The 20,914-nt window shown below is 33.7% G+C and overlaps 1 protein-coding gene across 1 annotated transcript; it reads left to right on the top strand.

Annotated features, from left to right (window-relative positions):
- The first annotated feature begins 3,263 nt into the window (after positions 1-3,263).
- LOC145575112 (uncharacterized) lies at positions 3,264-20,279 on the top strand. The gene is made up of 16 exons (XM_081633028.1): positions 3,264-3,564; positions 6,077-6,151; positions 6,485-6,573; positions 6,669-6,753; positions 7,199-7,280; positions 7,394-7,473; positions 8,276-8,605; positions 8,705-8,764; positions 8,929-8,976; positions 10,822-10,954; positions 11,037-11,113; positions 11,359-11,454; positions 11,574-11,644; positions 11,768-11,858; positions 11,960-12,065; positions 18,585-20,279. The coding sequence occupies exons 1-16, from the start codon at positions 3,379-3,381 to the stop codon at positions 20,072-20,074; spliced, it is 3,099 nt and encodes a 1,032-aa protein (XP_081489154.1). The 5' UTR covers positions 3,264-3,378; the 3' UTR covers positions 20,075-20,279.
- Positions 20,280-20,914: the final 635 nt, after the last annotated feature.

Genomic DNA, 20,914 nt, shown 5'->3' with positions numbered 1-20,914 from the left:
CTTGGTAACTTTATACTCTCTCCATTTCATAATGTTAGTCCCATATGGAATCAATCACATAAAATAAGAAAAGAAATATATTTGGAATCTAACATTAAAGCACAACATAATTCATAATTAGTTTACCTTATTTAACTTTTTATTAGGAAAGCACAAGTCATAATTGCATAATTTAAGGTAAAAATTTCCTTACTTGGAGTCATGTCATCAATCCACAACCAATTAATTCCAAAAAAATCAAGTTATAAATGAAATACGTTCAATATGGATAGATTTTTTTGAAACGCCCAAAATAGTATATGGGACTAACATTATGAAACGGAGGGAGTACTATATTTTATCATTTCTCTCTCTTGCTTTAAACCCTACTTAAATTATTTTATCATTTATCTCTCTTCTATGGTCCCCACTTATATAATAAAAAAATGTACTCTCCCTCACATTTTTTCTCTTTCATGGTCCCCATCTAACTTTTAGTATAATAAATTATTCATCCACTCACAATATTATATTACTTTCCTAAAACTCCGCGCATCACCAAGTGATGCAAATAAAAAATAAAAAAATAAAAAAAAAAAAAAAACCGGAGGGAGTATTGATTCAATAGTAAAAGCTATAGGGTACCTATAAACATTGCTCCAAGTGGCAAAATTTACCAAACACTACTTTTAACCAAAGTGTTATATATACCCATAATATTTGTGAATCATTTAATTAAAGACACAACTTTGTTCAACCTAATTTTTAAAAAGGGTTTCTTTTATCTTAGTTAAATCCACTTTATTTTTTACTATTTAAAAAGTATCAGCCCTCTTCCTCTATGAACATACTCGATAACATCCAGAGGACGTTCATTTTAGCATCATGGAATTTGTGATGGAAAACACGAATAAATAAAATCAATAATTAAAGATGACTTGCACTAAGGGTATGTTCACATTTATTGAATTGAGCTGATTGAACTGATTGGAGCTGAACTGAACTGAGCTGAGTTGAAATGAATATTTTATGAGAGAGAGAAATTAGGAGCTGAACTGAACTGAACTGAATTGAACTGAAATTAAGTAAATGTGAAGAGGCCCTAATGTGCATACTTTTATTTAACATATTAGGGTCTTCTCTGAATATTTAATGGCCCTATGTTAGTAAAAAAAATTGGCCCATAAAATATTTAAACGACATTATGTTTAAGGTATTAGCATTAAAAGAAACCATAAATAGAATATGGATTTTAATTGAAAAATCGTCACGGGAAAATTAAAGAAATTGAGTGTAGTGATTTTTCCCCTTAACAATGAAATTAAATTGAAATTGTACTACCTAAAAAGTTGGGGATATTGAGAAATTATAAAATTGATAAAAGTATTTGAAATTAAGTGGGTTATTCCAAGTATTTTGAGAGTGTGAAGGGTATCTCAAGTTAGTGGTGGACTCACATTGGAACATGGGATAGTTGTCTCTCATATTTCAATTTTTTTGTTTGTTGGCGAAGATGTAGTAAAAAAGAATAAATGAATTACAGATATGTTTAGTATCACAAAGGTGAAGTTGGTCTAATGATTAGAGTGAATGACAAATAAACCTTATTGTATGCATAATTATTCTTAATTTTGGACAATAATCTATTATTTTTTAAATAAAAAATATTAGTCAAATAATAATTAAAAAAAAGAGTTAAATAAAAAAAGAAAATTAGAGAAAATGTATTAAAATTAAAACCTCGAGTATTAATAAGAAAAACAATGAATTGATATTTAATAATCCCAACTTTTCACCTTTTTGTTAATAATAAGAATATATATTAATAATCCGAACTTTAGAAGTAGTTACTTTCTTCAATCCCAAACCGGTCAACAAAAATCAATGACCTGTTATACTAGGTTTTTATAACACTTGTCAAGTAGTGATAGGTCTAAAAAAAATTAGAAAAAAAAAACCGAAACTCCCACCCTAGCCCCTCCCCCCTTCCCCCCTTCCCTAACACCCTAGCCCCACCGCCACCGGAACCACCTCAATCCCCTTTTCGCACTGGAAAACCGACCCCCTCCTCCTGTCAGCTAGTCGCCCCTTCCTTCCGTCCCGCCGTCCCTCTCCCCCTTCCCCTTGAACCACCATCTCCATCCGCGTAAGTCCGTAACTCTCTTCCCTCCCCTCAAAACACCCACGAAATCCCTCCCACACCCTCAAAATGCTCACGAAACCCCTCCCCCTACCCTCGAAACACTTGGTCTATGTTTGTTTAGCCTTAGATTTGGTTTACTTTTATACCAATCCAGAGTAGTTGTATTTGCGAGTTTCGGCTCCAATTTAGAGTATCCTGATTTTTTTCGAGTACAACTTAAGTATCCTAAATGGTACTCCCTCTGTTTTTTTTATTTGCATCAGTTTAATCGGCACATTTGTCGAGACACAATTTTGACCATTAATATTTTTAATTGACTATTAGTAAAAATTGTAACAGAATCTATACTAATATATTAAAAGGCGTTTAGCGCCACGTCACCTACCCAACATCTCAACATGCCACATCATCACTAAATATGAAAAATGTGAAGATAAGAGGATTCGAACCTCAAACCACTTACAACAAAATTGACTATTTAGCCATTTAAGCTAATTATCAAACATGTTATAAGTTTAATTACAATGTATATTAATGATTAGTTAGTTTCATGTAATTAAATCATAAATTACAATGTATATTAATGATCAAATAGTTTCATGTAATAATCCGGTGCATCGTCCGGACCCAAAAACTAGTTATCTAATGATATAATATATATAACATTTATTTGTTTTATAGAGGTGAAAAAGATTAAGGCAATCATAGTATGTGAATAATGCAAAAATTAAAGTGATACTAAAAAAAAAAAGAAGATAGGGAGTAACTCCTTTAGGTTTGTTGTATTTGTGAGTTTCGATTCCAATTTAGAGTACATTGATTTTTTGCTCACCCAGTCACCCGTAGGCCGTAGTAAGAAACTTGTAATTTCTCTAATCACTAGATTGTATCCGTGCTAACGCACGGTAGGTAAGATGTGAAAGTTATTAGAAAAAAAAATGAAGAAGTGGAAGTTATGTAATTGGAGGTTATAGCAAAAAAAAAAAAAAAAAAAAAAAAAAAAAAAAAAAAAAAAACTCGAATGCATGAGATTTGATAATTAGCCTTTTAAAAGGTTGTGGTTAAATGACTCTTCAATTATATAAAAGATTCACCATAAGGTCCAATGGTCCATAAGTCATACCCGAACAAACCCGACTCATTCTTATACAGTGAACTACAAAAACCCCGCCCCTCTCAAAAAATTAAACCTCTATTGCCGCCGTCAGAAGCCGTTAATTTCGCCGCCGCCTGAATCGCAGAGAAACCCAGAAAACATGGGAGAAATCGAAGGAGACAACAAAGAAAAAGTAACACCAGGAGAAATCTTAGGAAAAGCATCGGAGCTTAAACCTGGTAAAGGTGCTTACGTTGCCGCTGATGCTGCCGGTGTTAATCTTGTCTACGCTTCTCTTACTGGTTACCGCACTGTCTCTCCTCCTCCTTCTGATTCTACTGACAAGGTTTGTTTCTTCTTCTTAATTTCTTTCACATTTTTGTTTTGTTAATTTATTAAGCTTCTTTTTAGGGCTTTTGATTGAAATTTGGGAAATATATAGTAATATAGTATTTGACGTCTTGGTGATTAATAATAATTCAGTGTTTTTTAAATGGTTAATTTTGTGAATTAGTTTGAGATTATGGAGTTTAATGGGGGTATTTATAATTTTGCTAAGCATTGATTTGTGGGTGTGATGGAAATTCTAATTCTAGTGTAGAGAGAGCACAAATGGTAATGACTAATGAGGTAGACAGGATTCGGTATTGAGTGTCAAGCAGCAATTCCCGGACTTTAATCAACTAAGCTAGTTGGCGTATGCGCTATGTAATTGGTTATGGATTTATGGAGTATGAGTGAAGTAAATTTATTTTTTCGGATTGGGAAAATTATTACCTTTTAGTTTTTGATTTTTTTTTCTTATAGAGGAAAATGTTGGTTGAGCAACCAAACAAATTTTGATTGCTCGTTTGGGTTTTTAAAAATGATTAAGAAGGAAAGAGAAGCGAAGAGAAGAGAAATGGAAGTTATTAGTTTTTATGTCATTTGGTTTAGTACATTAGGATTGAGAGGCACCTTTTGTTTGGTTTTGTATATCTGGGAAGTCAGGAAGATGACATTTTTACCTCCCAATTCCAATTCTGTCCTTTTAACAAAATGCTATGAGTGCACTAGATAATACTTTATTAGGACTTGGCTAACAATGTTATGGGTTTTTGGGTTGGTATGAGGTGCTAAGCGTGCATATCCATCTTGGAGGGGGTTAGTTGTCCGGCATGGGTATATTAGGCGAAATGAAGAGTTGAAGTGCAATGATTTGAGAAATTGATATTTGGCATGATTTAGGTTAAATGAGAGGATATGAATTGAACTGTTGATTGATTTTCGCATAGGGTTATACGGTTATTGTTTCTATTATCATGGTCTTGTGGTAGACTGGTAGGTTGACCAAGTATGCAGAACAAAAATGTGGAAGAGAACGGAGTTTGAGTTTCATCTATTTTTATGACTAAATTATTAGTTGCAAGGTCGGCATTCAGTTTTTCTTTGCTAGAACTACTTGGACTTTAATTGTATATTTCCATCAAAAAAGTGAAAACTAAGCAGAGATACTGCCAGACCTAGAGTTTGTGAAGTGGTTAATCTGGAGGAAAACTAAGTGACAATTTCATTACGTTGTAGATTGTGTATGATTGTATGGATTTGAGATGTTCCAATGCAGAGGTTTTAGAGTTGTGTGACAGTTTTAGTTGTTCCATGTATGTGGTAATGTGGTATTTATGCAGTATATGGAGAACTCTGAATGCCAATATTTCTGTTCTGGAGAGGTGGTTTAGTGGCTCTACTTTCATAACTATAGAAGCTTGGAACCTGAGTAGAATTTTCAATACAAATATTTTTGGATGGGTCATTGAATGTTCAACATATGAAGAGTTCTCAACCCAATATTTTGGCTCAAGGTAGCCAATTTGGCGGCTTACTTAATGCGGAGTACTGCACTACTACTATGCTATATATCTAGTCTATGCCATTTTTTATACTAGGAAGACAGATATCAAGCCTTTTGGAACTCTAAGGATGGTGGTTTTAGAGCAGATTCCATGATTGGGGCAGATTGAAGTCTTGAATACATTATAACTCAAACGACTCCATTCTGAGGTTTTTCTTTAGCTGTGATTGGAGATAATTATTTCCTATGTTCTTGCCAAAGTGCTCTAACTGCAAGGGTTGAATTTGGATTCGTCTAGAGAATCTTTTTTTTTTTTTCTTTCTCTAATTAGAATCTTTGATGGACTAACACAGTTTGTTGAATAAACAATCCTAGCAACATAGTAGTGTGTTTTTTTTTTGTTTATTTATTTATTTTATTTTTTTATAAAGGAAAAGTTCCTTTACTATTAAGTTATTAATGGGCTTGGTGTAAAGTTTTAGTATCCCCTTCTCTTGACAATTCTATACGGTAGACCAAATATGTTAAATTTTAAAGGTAACCTTTTAATATTGTCCTATTTCACTTCATGAAATCATGACCTTCCTAAAGTTTTACACCAAGAATTTCCCACCCAACAAACCATAGCAGCTACCCTTCATGCCATGGAAACCACCCTTTCCCTTTTCTCCTCACAAATAGGTTAAACTATTACGGATAGGAGAATGTAGGCATAAAAGGGGTGTGGGTGGCTTTCATGATGAAGTGGGGTGGTTATCGTGTTAGGTTAGGTGGGAAGAGGGGAGAAGTGAACATTGATGGAAAATTTTACAGAGGGTTGTTGGTCTAACAAATAGAATTTGTCAATATTATAGGGTACCAGGTAGAAATTCGTTATATATTTTAAAATATCCAGGTTTTTATTTGATGTATCATGCTTGCAGTAAGTGCTGTATTAATTGATGTCGATAAATTTAGCAATTGGCTTTTTTTATTACATAATTCACATGATGCCATATGTTCTTACAACTGCAACTTTCTTCTAAAGAGGTCAGTCGTGGAGGTAACCGGTCATAAAGCGCATGGTGCAGTCCCTGAACCTGGCTGCACAGTCCTTGCACGGGTAAGTTTATTGTTTCTTGATAACTATTAGCAATAAATTTAATATTTAATGTTTATAGTTGAGTTCCTTTTAAAAATATATTTCCAATGGTGTGGGGTACTAGGCAATTTCCCCTTTCTCCAGAAAATTCCTACTTTTCCTATAATCCCAATATGTTTTGCTAGCTTTTTGAAATTTATCAATGTCACTTTGGAACTCTATGAAGTATGAAGGGTATAAAATAACTACTTATTATCATTGCTAGTTACTATTGATTTGCCTGTGTCATTACATTTGCATGTTATGATGTGCTTTTGCAAACTGAAACTAATCTGTATGTGATCTTCATGACAGGTTAAAAAGGTGATGGCTAAAATGGCTTCAGCGGATATCATGTGTGTTGGTAGCAAGTCTGTTAGAGAAAATTTTACAGGCGTAATTAGGTGCTTGCTTTGTGTTAGAAGATCATTGTTCTGTATTGTTATCCATAATACATATTATGCAGGTCTTGATTAAGTAAATTGTTGTGCCTTGGCAGACAGCAGGATGTAAGAGCAACTGAGATTGACAAGGTCGATATGCATGCTTCATTTCGAGCTGGTGATATTGTCAGGGCAGTGGTTGTATCCTTGATATACTAGTTATTCTGCCGTATTGTCTTTTCTTCATCCATTATTTATCTTACTATGGTTTTCTGTAGTAATATTTATCTTAAATGGATGTGGGGAACTCTTTTATTTATTTGCATAAATTCGCTGCCAAAAGAAACGCTTGAAAGCTTTGTTAAAAACGATCAACTTAAGCATTTACACACCCTATCTATTGGCAATAAATTGGCTCTTCTTTTGCCTCATGTACCCTTGTCAAATCTCTGACACTTCGCTTTGGACCCGGGTATGGAAAATTTTCATATAGTAGTTGAGTCTGGCACTTAATTATTTACCTGTGACTGATATGAGTTTCCAAGTCTGAGTCTGTAGTCCATACAGCCATACCTACTTTATCTGTGGGCATGTTCTTAATTTTACTCTATGAGCCTTATGAAGATTTCCTTGACATATCTATTAGCTATCCTTGGGGGATGCAAGGGCCTATCACTTGTCAACGGCAAAAAACGAATTGGGAGTTGTTTCTGCAGAAAGCACTGCAGGTTAGTGAATTTGGCTATAGGTCTTGCTTTGAGCCTTTGTTCATTGCCCCTTTCTTGTTTCCATTCTGTTTACTTAGTTACTGTCTGAGATGATGATTTAAATTTTCTTGTAGGTGAGACAATGATTCCTATAAGTTGGACAGAGATGCAATGTCCTGTGACAGGCCAAATTGAGCAGAGAAAGGTTGCCAAGGTTGGAAATTGAGACCCAGCATTCTTTCAACGTAGATCTTAGGAATGATAAGCTCTTTTGTAAAGCTGAATATTGTCATATAGAAATCGGCGTGGTTTGTTACATATGTTGTGAGCTCTTGTTCTAGGAATCGTTCTGGCTTTTGTTTAGTGTTGATAGACCATGATTTAGGAAATACTACATGATTTAGTAGCTGCAGAATTCAGCTCAATATTTACAACAGTGACATGATCACATGATTATTTGATCTATTGTTATTGCTTCTGCTGCAAAGGATTTATGCCTGGAGATGGAGATATCAAATTTAATAGTCTTATTGATAACATTTTCCCCATTGCTGCAAAGTGAAGTTTTTGATGCAGAAAGAAAAAACAGCAATAGTTTAATGAGATTGAGCTAATGGCGAGAATTAATTGGTTCCCTACAAAAGTTTTAAAGCTCATAATTTCCTCTCCGGCTGAGAATGCTATGCAAGGGCTAATGTTATGGCACTGCCTTATTGATAGTCTTGTGTGTGTGATCAAATCGTATCTACATCATCAGAGGTGCATTGTTTAAGTGTTACCTTTCCTGCACCAAGATTCCCTCAAAAATAAACCCCTTTCCTGCACCAAGAATGGCAAGAAATAAAATGGTTCACATTTCACTAGCTATTTTGTGATCATAAATAAAGCATATTATAAATTTTATGCCATCTAATCTAAACCCAAATTTTGTGGGCCATTAGATATCCACAAAAATTTCCAGCACCACATAATGATCTTGAAACCACTCTCAAAACGCACCATTTGTCCACTGCTAACCAAAAAAAGCCAATGTTACACTTGATATTAAAAATTTTTGGATCCAAATATTTTTTTTTTTAAACAAAGAGAAGAATAAGCTACCAAAAATGGCTACTCTTTACCATCATCAATACTATCATCCTCTTCTTCTTCAATCTTCTTCAACTAAATTGTGTTCCACAAAATCACTGTTTATCAATAATTATTCAAATTCCCACTTCAGAAAATCTCTTAGCTACAAAACCCTTGTCCCCAAATTTCCCCTAACTGTTGCATTTGCTCTTACTCAATCTGATTCCCCCAAATCCTCTAATCCTGACCCACAAACCCTTCTTCGAGAATTAGCGGTTAGTCGTTTATAGGATTTTATATTTGTTTTTGGTATTTTAGTCTATAAATTTCCCCTTTTTAAGTGAAATTTTAAAGTTTGTTTTGTTAGTTTGCAGGTTAATTTGGATTTGCCACCTGATTACTTTGCCAAACTTCCTAGGGACCTTCGTCTTGATGTAAGTGAAGATTTTGTTAAATGGGATTTGATTTTTTTTTTTTTTTTTTGTTTGTAAACTTTTAAGTTTTGTTGATTATACTGCGAAATTGGCAGCTTGGAAATTTTAATTTTATGTTTCATAATTTAGGGTTTTAGTTAATCATGTGAAAATGTTTGTTACAGCTCAATGATGCCGCGTTTGATCTTTCAAATGGACCTGTTCTTGATGAGGTTAGTTTTGTTGAAGGTGTTTTATGCTGCATTTTTTCTGTAAAATGGGCTCTAGTAATTTTTATCTCTTTGCTATTGTTTTACAATGAGTAGTATATGGACATTGCACTAATGCACTATGATCATTGTATACCAAAATGAAAGGATTAGATTGTTAGATAAATCATGTGATACTTTTGTACATTGGTAACTTCCAAAGACCCAATCTACTTTGACGTCGTAAATGATAGAGCTAGGTGAGGTTTTCCTGTCTCGGGGATTATGAACATCGTGTAGAAAGGTAAATTTTGTGTTACTAGATTGTGTGGCAAGGCATTGTTAAGAGATTGTATTTGCAGTGAATAGTCTGAGGGCAGGCCAGGCAGCCAGCAGACTATTATCAATGTACAGTTGGTTTAGGATCATTGCTCAATTTTTGATTGAGATGATTGATGACAGCTTTATTGGCCAATATGATTTATTTGATTACTTGATGTAAGGGATGATGTACTGGAGGTCAACTCAAGATAGGGAGATATGAGAACTTTGTTGGTTAACGTTGTGGACACTAATGAATCCGTGTTCTTACTTTACTTTGTTTCTTAGCCTCAACACTTTGCTCCTTTAGGGGCTTCTGAAGTTTATGTGGCTTTTTAAGTGTAGCTAGGATTTAGCAGTTTTTATGTTACTGGCATTCTTAGTTTGATGTTGACAAAGAGTGTAATAGAGATTTTGATAGATTTGATAGGAATATTAAAACTCTGTTGACATGGATGGATAGATTGATTCGGTGGGAGTTGAAAAATATCTGCCATTAGCGAGGAAATAGATGAATATCTTTTGCAGGCGTAGCAAACCAAACTAGATAGGAGTATAAGATTCCTTTACACAATTTTCACATCTATAATAACAGAACTACAGAAGAACAACTTTCTTTAGATCATCATTATGCATGGCAAGTTGGCGACAAATGAATGCTGAAGGGAGATTTCATAGAATTCTGTGAACATCGAACAAACCCTGTAGAACTCTGATTGTAGTTTCGGCAAAAATTAATTAATGTAATTCTAAAATTGACATTTATATTCCAAATTGTGAACTTAAGTTAGGACATAATACTTCAAAGAGTCAAGTCAATATCGATGTGAATGACTAGAAAAAAGGAATCAGTCTCATCCCTTGCGAATATGCTTTTAAAGATAATTGTCAAATATGATTGGGGATGGTTTATCGTGTGGTTGTGTGAAGGATGACATATATATCTGTGTGGACCTTTTGCAAATGCTTGAAGGGGATGATAACGACTCTAACCTTTCCGAGACCATTTGGAGACCAAAGACTTATGCCGAAGGACATTTCCTTCCTTATCAAGCTACAAAGGGAAGGCCCAGGCAAAATGAAGGGACATTTTTCACTTTCTCGTCCTCGGATGGTTTCTTTGTTGAATTTGAGTTTTAATTGTATGTAATTGGCTGGATTAGACTTAGTAAAGTGGAATATGAAAAATCCTGTGACAACTTGGAAGAGGAGGATAAAGGACTAATGGATTATAGATATATGGTAGTTAGTTCCTCTGGTTATTTGATGGTGCTATAGATAAGAGATGAATCCATGGTATTTGATGCGCGTTTTTAAAGAACCTATGTAATTGTAGTCAGGGTTTCAACTTGAGCAATAGTGGTTTAGACCACCCCGCCTCCCCCCCCCCCAAGGTTTTCTTTTAATACAATCTTGTTTTCCCACCACTTTAATCCATGGCTTGTAATGTGCAAATTTGTGTAAAGTTTAGGACGATCATTTGTATGGTGCAAACTATCTGCAACAAACTGAATTGCCACTTTGATATTTGAAACACTCTTTTTTTAGTGTGGCCAAGAGCTAGGGGAGACGTTATTGAATCTGACTCGTGCATGGGAATCAGCTGATACTTCAACTTCTTCCTCTTTAGCGAAGCAGCTCCCTTTATTGGAGACTTCTTTGACTGAAAGGGAAAAGGCAGGTAAGATTTGATTGACATATTGATTGTTAAATTGTCAAAATGTAATGCTTAATCCTCACCCATAAGCCTTTTTCCTTTGTAGCTTTTGGTAAGCGATTGCTGTCTGCTGGAAGAAGATTTCAATCAATGGGACAATATGGTCAAGGTGAACTAGAAAGGGTATAATGCATCCTTAACATTTTCTTATGCTGCTTTACTGAATCGAAGGAAATTTAAAAGTAGTTTATGATATTTTACACGTCAATGAGCAGCAAAACAACTAATTATCTGGGTAAATGGTGTAAGAGATTGATGTGGCTAAAAGTGCTTATGCAGCAATTCATTTTTTCACTCCTTAGTGTAATTAACTTTTAAATCATGCATTCCTAAATAGCAGTATTCTTGGCTGCTTGCAACAAGTATAGATTGCAAAGTCAATGATTTCTGTTGGGAAGCTTCTATCTGCAACTGCAGTGCCTACAACTGAGGAACTCCCAAAAGCTGAATCTCGGACTTTCAAGGTGCGCTATCTTCTTCAACCCCTATGATTCCCCCTCACCCTCTTTGCCCTTTTACATGATAGTGGATGCTATAGCCTACTGTTAGATGTACCAAGTCTTATGTGTACCACCAACTGCAGTTTGGAGAACTTCAAGTCGAAGTGACACCTGAAAAGGCAATTATAGGTGCAGTTATCGCTGTTGCTTTTGGGTAAGCCCCGTTGTTACTGACCTGAGTGAAGCAACTATGCTTCTGGTTTATCATTTAACTTATTTGAATATTCTTTCATAGTTTTGCTGTCTACTGACAACTTCCATGTTTAATTAAATTTAGGATCCTATCATGGCAAATTAGTCAAGGAATTCAAAGCATCTCAGACGGTAAATTGCAATATGCAAATGATAATGCTTTGCTGCTGGCCAAGGTTTTTGAACATATTCATCTTAGAATCCATCTGATTATTTAATCGTCGTTGTGATAAAGATCAAATAGCTAACATTCTATTCCAATTTTGTCTGATTGCAGTCTTTGAGGACATCTCTGATTGCAATGTTCTATACATCCACTTTGCTGTCTGGGTTTTCTGCAGTTGGTTTGGTCTTGCTTGCAGTACAACTCAAGTCAAAGAACGAGTGAAGGTTGGTGGTCTGATCTAATGGTTTTCTTAGTTGTGGTGCATCAATCGCTTATGGTAAATTGTTGTTCCATCTGGTGGTTGGCTACATAAGTGTTATAACATTATTAAGTACTCCGTATTTTGTAAAAATAGGCAGCTTTTTAATAACTTCAGGATCATAGCTGCACAATGCCTAAACTATTGCATATAATACACCCGTTGTATTCAAAAGACTCCTCGAAATTAGTTGCCAACTGCTGCTAAAACCACTTGAGCATGCTTACAATAATTTTCTCTTACCAAGACATAATCTTTGACATTAATCATCAATAACAATAAGAAAATACATTGCGTACTTCCCCGATCTATTTAGGTCATTGTCTTAATTTCTTCATAATTTCTTTGACTTTTTAAAAAATTATCAACAGATTTTGGCCTGATTCTCAAATTTCAACACGTATTCTAAATTTTCAAAGTGGGGAAAAAAGAAAAAGTCCAATATTTAGAAATTATTTTTGAAGTTAAACAAATATCAGGTGGCGAATCTCAAACCTAAGATTCATGCTTAAGAAAGATAGATTATGTTAGGGAATCTCAAAGCAGATTGATTAATTCACTAATTATATTGCTTAAATATAGTTCTTAGCTGTAATTATTGACCTTCTCATTAATGATCATTTTCATCAATGATATTTCAAAGTCGTGGGAACGATACTGCACTAGCTAGACTTTGTTAATATAATTCATATAAAAACCATAGGTTATACAAATATAATATTTGTACTATTGAATATGTTACATATACCAACAAATATCTCAGAAAATTCTAGTAGATTTTCATAGTTTATTTAATCTTATATTCTTATTTAGGTCATTTGAACTGTACTTGTATGACTAAACCATGTGTTTACAACTTCAATGCGTCATTATTTAGATGGTTACATTACATTAATTATATTCCAAGGTTTAATTATGTTGCAAGCTAGCTCTGACCAATATTATGCAATTTTTATATTTATGTGATTAAACAAAAATCAAGAGGGCAAATTTTCATTGATTTTAGTTGATTTTAAGCAACTAAACAATGGAGGAAGGGCCAAGTTGGGTGGTGTACTAGGAATGGTATTGGCCCTTAGGTATATATAATAATAATAATAATCTGTATTTGGTGATTTCAAAATTAATTTAGCAATATATCAAAAATTAAATGACGATCATAGAATAATGAAAAAAAATACTAGATTTAAAATGCGATGAAAAAAGATGAGTTTCACCTGAAACAAGCTAAAGGTAATTTAAGATAATGGTGTGTCACCTATATGTGAATCATGCTAGGGTGCACCATACCTTATATTTATACCATTGAGCACTTGAGGTGTGCTCTTAGTTCTTTTTTAGTAAACAAAAATGCACTTATAAAGTCGCAATTTGAAGTAATAAGAGACTTTTGGGTAGAGTAATATAATTGGACAAAGTTTAGTAGCTAAAATAGTTAGCAGAATAAAACAAACTAAAGCATACTAAGGGCCTGTTCACATTTACTGAACTGAACTGAACTGATTGGAGCTGAACTGAACTGAATAGAGCTAAAATGAATATTTTATGAGAGAAGGAAATTAGGAGCTGAACTGAACTGAACTGAAATTAAGCTGAAGTGAAGAGGCCCTAAATTTAGGTATTATTGAATACCACATGAATTTCGTGGGCTGTCAAAAAGAAGAAAAAAAAAAGAATTTCTCATTCTTTTTTTTTTAAAGGCGAAATTGGCCTCAACAACACGAACTTTTAACAAGGTGCAAGTAGTAGCATGATCTTTGACTAGTAGCTATAACAACACAAACTTCTTCATTAGGTGCACAAAATATCATAAATGAAGCCCGATACCAAAAATTTTACCGAAGACATGGTATCTAACATTTTATTGTCATAAAAAATCGTCTGGTATTGCGTGCCTAGATTTGTATGCGGAAAAAATTAATTATCAAACTAGGTTTTGGAGTTCAATTTAGTCAATTTTGAGATCAAATTTATTAAAAGAAAATTACAAAAGACATCGATTTCCGTGCTATAAAAATGTCTCGGTTAGGGTTTTGGGTCAATTTGAACCTTGAGGACTAAATATGATATCAAAATTTGCAAAAAGTTAATAAAATATTAAAGATTCCACGTATTCGATAAAATTTCTGGTTCTGGGTTTCATTTATGATATTTTATGCACCAAATGAAGAAGTTGATGTTGTTACGGCTACTAGTCAAAGTTCATGCTGCTACATGCACGTTGTTAAAAGTTCGTGTTGTTGAAGCCAATTTTGCTTTTTTTTAAAAACAATTGAATTTCTTTTTTTTTTTTTTTTTTTTTTTTATTTTTTTTTTTTTACAATTGAATTTCTCATCTGATGCATATTGTGAATTGAAATAAGTTTGTCTCCATATTACATATTTACATGCTAAGACTGTTAACTAAATAAAAAATTCAAATTTGTATTATAATTTTCAACTAATTAATTAAATGAATTGTTATTAATGACTTATACAACTAAATCTTCCGGTCTAGATTCTTCAATTCTAGGCTTAGTAAGAAAAAAAAAAAAGAGAAATCTCTTATATTTAGGGTATGTTATCTTCAAATTATTTTCAATTCAGTTCAGTTCTTAATTTCCTTCTCTCATAAAATATTCAGTTCAGCTCAATTCAGTCAATCAGAACAGACCCTTATTTAAAACGTATACTCTCTATACGATATCAATAATCATAATTAATACGTGTAATTTAAACGAATATTATAGATTAATATTTTGTACTTGATATATTATTATATGAGTAATTTGTAATTTCATTAGAGTTAAATATAGAGAAATAGACAGGTCGAGTACTATTTTCTTTTTCTTTTTTACATCCAAAGTTCAACTTTACTATACTAAACTAGTCACTTTAATAATTAGTTTGTTGTACTCTTAGCTATTTCAGTGAAATGTACGGTAGCTTATTGGAAGACGCAAGATATTAATTAAAGTTTCAACATATAAATAAGAGCAAATTATTTTTTAATTATGTGATATGGTTCATGAATCTTGCCCACTTGATAGTGCAAGTGCAACGCTATTTGCTGCCTATTTCTATATACGAAAAGTAAAAGATTCCTATCTTTATTGTCTTTGAACCTCTTTTCTCTCATTCTTTCCACTTTAGAAAAGACTAGTGCCATACTCCGATATTTCGTCCTATAAAGACTGTCTTGTTTTACTTTTTGATTAGTCTCTATAATATTTCCCAATTTACATTTATATTAGCTTAGTCCCTATTTTCCACAATTCCTCTCTAATTAATTAAGTGCTCCGTATAACTAAAAATAATTAAAAAAAAAAAAAAAAAACCTCTTCTCTCTTCTGCTTCCTCTCTCCAAAATCTTAGCCTCTATTGTTGAATTTTAAAGGGGCTTCCATCGGTTTTAATCGGTGGAAAGCCCCAATCCTAGTTTCTTTAAAGTTTTTTTAGGTTTTATAATAATGCTTCCCCCTTTTGGGAGGAACTTTTCTCCCTCGAAAGAAAGGGTTTTTGATCTCCTTCGAAAGACAAGGGTTTTTCGACCTCCTTCGAAAGACGAGGTTTATAGCCCTGTTATCATCAGATTATTTTTAGTTCAGTTCAGTTCAGCTCTAATAAGTTCAGTTCAGTTCAGCTCTTAATTTCCTTCTTTCATAAAATATTCAATTCATGTCAGTTTAGTTCAGTTCAATTCAGTTCAGTTCTAATAAGTTCAGTTTAGTTCAGTTCAACTCATTTCAGTCAATGAGAATAGTTTTGAATCCATGATATTAGATCTAATGGATTGTCGTGAAATTATTTCGTTGGTGAAAAAGTTATTAAGTTTTCGAATGCAGACAGATGAATCAGAAGAAAAACATCCTCACGGCTACAAAGGATCGTTAGATTGTCTCTCCAACAAAGGTAGTGTATTTTCCAGCGATATAAGCGGGAGATATTCCACGGTGCAAGATCTACTCGACGATCGTAGTTTTTATGAAGGAAAATTTTATTTGATTCAATATCTTATGTATTTGTTAACGTCGAATCTATATTGTAGATGTCGTATGACTTTTAGTTAATGAAATATTTTTGCTATTAAAAAAAATAAAAATTGAAGTGCTTTGTACTCCATCTACTAAAAATCTAATCTATCTACTCATTTAGGGCCTATTCAGATTTACTGAGCTGAACTGAATTGAAATGAATATTTTATAAGAGAAGGAAATTAAGAACTGAATTGAGCTGAATTGAAATGAAATGAAATTACATTGAAGAGAACAAACCCCTAATAAAACAGTTACTATAGTGGAAAACGAAGATAATGAGACAATATTTAAGAGATAATCCAGTACTTTTAGCATTGCAATTTGTAATAAGGGTTTGATTTAAATTTGTTTCACTCACAAGTTGTGACATTACTTTGTTTGATCAAGTCAAACATTAAAGTAGTTGCACTATTCTTGTCATTATTATCAAGCAACTATTATTGTCTTCATGACTTCGTCAACTTATGTGTGCCGTGCTTGTAAACAACTAAACCCTAAAAGGGGTTTATAGTAAATTGATCTTCTTGATTTGTTTAGGTTTAAAAGTACTGTATATGCTATTTTTTTCTTATATTAAAATAAACTAACAACATCCTACATCTGATTATAACTTTCTTTCAATATAAGTTACTATAGATCGTTAAAATATTATAGATAGATACGGAGTATAAAACATTGCGAGTGAAAAGAAAAAGGAAGAATTATTATTCAAAACTTCACCATCATAATCTCAAGAATAGCACGTGATGCATGTCATACATGCAATTTGGATTCAATGGAATTATTGTTAGCAATTAATTATCACTTTATTAACACCTATATATAGAATAGAAGCACTTTACTACTAATCAAAAAGCTTATCAAATACTCCAATGCAATCCGTTCTTGATTATAATATAAAGATTAAATGATAAAGCTTATTTTATCTCAACAATACCGTGAAAAATTCATAGAGATCTTGAATTTTCTCAAATAATTCACCTTTAACGTGCATACAATAAATGCCCTACTTTTCAATGTAACTTGAAAATTTCATCATACCTCGCCAGTTGTTGTACCATGTACTTTAGCTTAGTAATTTGTCGTCTTAGTAGCACACTAGCACCTATGTATTGTACCACCTTTCAAGCTGACGCAACCACTGATGACTTACAACTTTACAAGTCTTACAAGAGTTACAACACACCTCAAGTAAAGTTGTACGAGAGTTAGTTTATGATTGGGTTTATTACAATTTCGCATGAGAAGAGAGTTTGATCACGTACACATAAATTGGGTATTAAAAATCCTTTTGTATCAGCCGAGTTTTCACAATTAGTCCATCAAACTCATACATCTTTTGGTTCTCCTTTCATATCGATTTAAGATTTTTAGTCTCAATTCACATGTGAATTCTGAAATAACAAATTTAGTTTATAAAAATTGAAAATTTAATCATGTGTTATTGCCCAAAAGAGAAAAGAAAAAAAAATTTAAAATATGATGCAAGCTATAATTATAACACCTGAAATATTGAATTTTTAATACCAAAAATAATGTATTTTTTTAAGTTGGCGTATCTTTTATTAACATAAATAATTATTGCGGTTAAAAAGTTGACCATTAGATGTTTGACTTCAAAATAAGGTGAGGTGTGAAATATTGATAGTCTACAGCTTCTAGAGCAAGACTCCTAGAAATGTACAAGCAACTTCGTTGAAAAGTAAAACAATTTACAGCCAATATTTTCTATTTACAAGTTGCATGCAAAAAGATAATGTTGTGTAATTTTAATTAACGTACATATTTACATACTCGATCCCATTATTTAATTACCTTACCATGCATTGAATAACCTCTTAAATAATTTACCATACCATTCATAATTTCATAATATTTACTTTTTTATTTTATCCTTTAAATCTGTGTTTTATTCAACTAATTTTTACTTATTTAAACTGAACTGAACTGAACTTATCCTTAACTTATTCCATATTACGGAGTACATATTTAAGTTGTAATTTGCACTTGAATAGCTCTAATCTAATCAAAATTTATTTTTCCTAAACTTAACTTATATGAATTTATCATACCTGAAATAAATGAAAATAAAAAGTAAAGAACTTCCCTTAAAAATTAAAGTAGTATACTGTTAAAAGTTAAGGGTTTACGTTCAAAAATAGAAATAAAACAACCCACTCACAAAAATATCTAAGAAGACCATCTCTTCCCTTACTAATTACAGTTGTACTCATCGTTGACACTGTACTAGTAGTACTATACTACTATATACTTAAATTTAAACTCCACAAATTAAAAATAAATGCAACTCATAAATTAGACTCTTACCTTGCTTATTATAATCCTCAAATATAAATATATATGAATACATTTACATGACCTATAACACAATATCATCTTCCTTTCCTACTATTACATATGCTTATCCATAATTTCTAACCTCTATTTTTTTCATTACTTCCTACAATGTCTTGTAACGCCACGGAGCTACTCCCCCTCCTAGGCGGCTCGGCTAATGCCACCGCGGCAGCCACCTACTTATGTAACCGTTTTACAACGGTGGCATATGCGGTGGACACCACGTACCTCCTTTTCTCAACCTACTTGGTTTTCGCCATGCAACTTGGTTTCGCGATGTTATGTGCCGGGTCAGTCCGGGCCAAGAGTACGATGAACATCATGCTTATCAATGTTCTTGATGCTGCTGCAGGGTCACTTTCTTACTACTTGTTTGGGTTTGCATTTGCTTTTGGTTCGCCTTCGAATCCCTTCATTGGACGACGTTTCTTTGCCCTTAATGATGTGCCTGAAGCTGGTGTTGACTATAGTTTGTTCTTGTACCAATGGGCTTTTGCTATCGCGGCCGCTGGGATCACCAGCGGCTCGATAGCAGAACGTACAAAGTTTGTAGCCTATTTAATATACTCTTCGTTTTTGACCGGGTTTGTATACCCGGTCGTGTCTCATTGGTTCTGGTCCGCGGATGGATGGGCTAGCCCATTTAATGCGGATAACTTATTGTTCGGGACGGGAGCCATTGACTTTGCTGGGTCAGGGGTTGTTCATATGGTTGGTGGGGTGGCGGGGTTGTGGGGTGCTTTTATTGAAGGCCCGAGGATCGGCCGTTTTGATCGTAACGGCCGGTCCGCGGTCCTAAGAGGGCATAGTGGCTCATTGGTTGTGTTAGGGACTTTTTTGCTTTGGTTTGGATGGTATGGGTTTAATGCTGGTTCTTTTTTGACTATTCTTAAGCCTTATGGTGAGCCTGGGGGATTTTATGGTCAATGGAGTGCGGTCGCGAGGACAGCTGTCACAACGACATTGGCTGGGTCGACCGCAGCATTGACTACTTTGTTTGGTAAGAGGATGTTGGTGGGTCATTGGAATGTAATTGATGTGTGTAATGGGTTATTGGGTGGGTTTGCGGCTATTACTTCCGGGTGCTCCGTTGTTGAGCCATGGGCGGCCATAATCTGTGGATTTGTGGCCGCTTGGGTTTTAATTGGGTTTAATAAGTTAGCCGAAAAAGTCAAATATGATGACCCACTCGAGGCTGCCCAATTGCACGCCGGGTGTGGCATGTGGGGTCTAATTTTTACCGGTCTATTCGCTACAAAGAAGTTCGTACAAGAAGTCTACGGGTCGGATAGGACCCATTATGGACTATTCATGGGTGGAGGGGGAAGGTTACTAGGTGCTCAAATTATTCAAATCCTCGTTATTTTCGGGTGGGTCAGCGCCTTAATGGGTCCGCTTTTCTTTACCCTAAAACAACTTGGGCTCTTAAGAATTTCGAGCAAAGATGAGATGGCGGGTATGGATCTAACCAAACATGGTGGATTTGCTTACATGTACTATGATGAAGATGACCCGTCACAAAAACCCGCCTTTGCAATGACAAGGGTGGAGCCTGGTAGCATGACTCCTGACGGTAGACAAGCGAATGTATGATCATATTATGCAAAATCATGTAAGAATTTCTAATATTAATTGTGCAATTAAGTTGAATATGAGTAGTTTAAATTAGGTTGGACAATTTTAAGTTGTTCTGCTTGCTAAATCCTTGCTTGTATATTTTGAAACTCTTTTGTTCAGTGTTAATGAATGTATTGATGATCTTGTGTGGATGAAAAAAAGTGGTATTTTGATTTCTAAACATTATGTTTTAAATGTGAGCTACTCTGTTAAATTTTGATCTTAAACTTCTTTTATACGAAATGTGCAATTATTATCATTGTAACATGCAATACAAAGTAAACTAGTACTAAGCTAATGTATGGACGTATGGCCTGGTATGATGAAGATAACATGTTAATATGTTATACAACACTATTCAAAGTGTCTATTATACACCCGAATACGAAAAACATGTTTTGAAGCATTTGCCCATGCTTGGGTGTATACGTAACACCCTAGATTATTTTCGATCTGCTGCTTGAACTATTTGGAACTCTATTTTATTCATTAGGTTCGTTTAGCAATGAAACGTTTTTTCTCATCCAAAGAAAAGTGGACTTTTATGTTTTATTCCGTAGCTTCCTAATAATCTTCCTTCCCCAAGGAAAAAAAATGGTCAAACTATAAATAATTAAATATTGATGAAAGCAACAATAATACTTTTGTATAAGAAAACTACTTTATTCTTATTGACAAAGAAACCTTAGATTTAGGGAAGAAAAATAATTATCTAAGGAAATTAAATAATGACACAATCTCCTATAGGATGTAACATCTATCACCCATTAAAAATACAATTAATCAATTATTGTACTTACTTAATTGAGTCCTTAA

This window comes from Chenopodium album, chromosome 13 (genome assembly GCF_948465745.1).
Source record: "Chenopodium album chromosome 13, dcCheAlbu1.1, whole genome shotgun sequence".
In the NCBI taxonomy this organism is placed as follows: Eukaryota; Viridiplantae; Streptophyta; class Magnoliopsida; order Caryophyllales; family Amaranthaceae; genus Chenopodium; species Chenopodium album.
The sequence above is the reverse complement of the archived record's forward strand: the minus strand, read 5'-3'. Positions and strand labels throughout refer to the sequence as shown.

Coding starts and splice junctions, on each gene's coding strand:
- LOC145575112 (XM_081633028.1), top strand. CDS start 3,379: ATGGGAGAAATCGAAGGAGACAACAAAGAAAAAGTAACACCAGGAGAA. Junction 8,977..10,821: donor ATGGACCTGTTCTTGATGAG/GTTAGTTTTGTT, acceptor CTCTTTTTTTAG/TGTGGCCAAGAGCTAGGGGA. Junction 11,645..11,767: donor GTTATCGCTGTTGCTTTTGG/GTAAGCCCCGTT, acceptor AATTAAATTTAG/GATCCTATCATGGCAAATTA.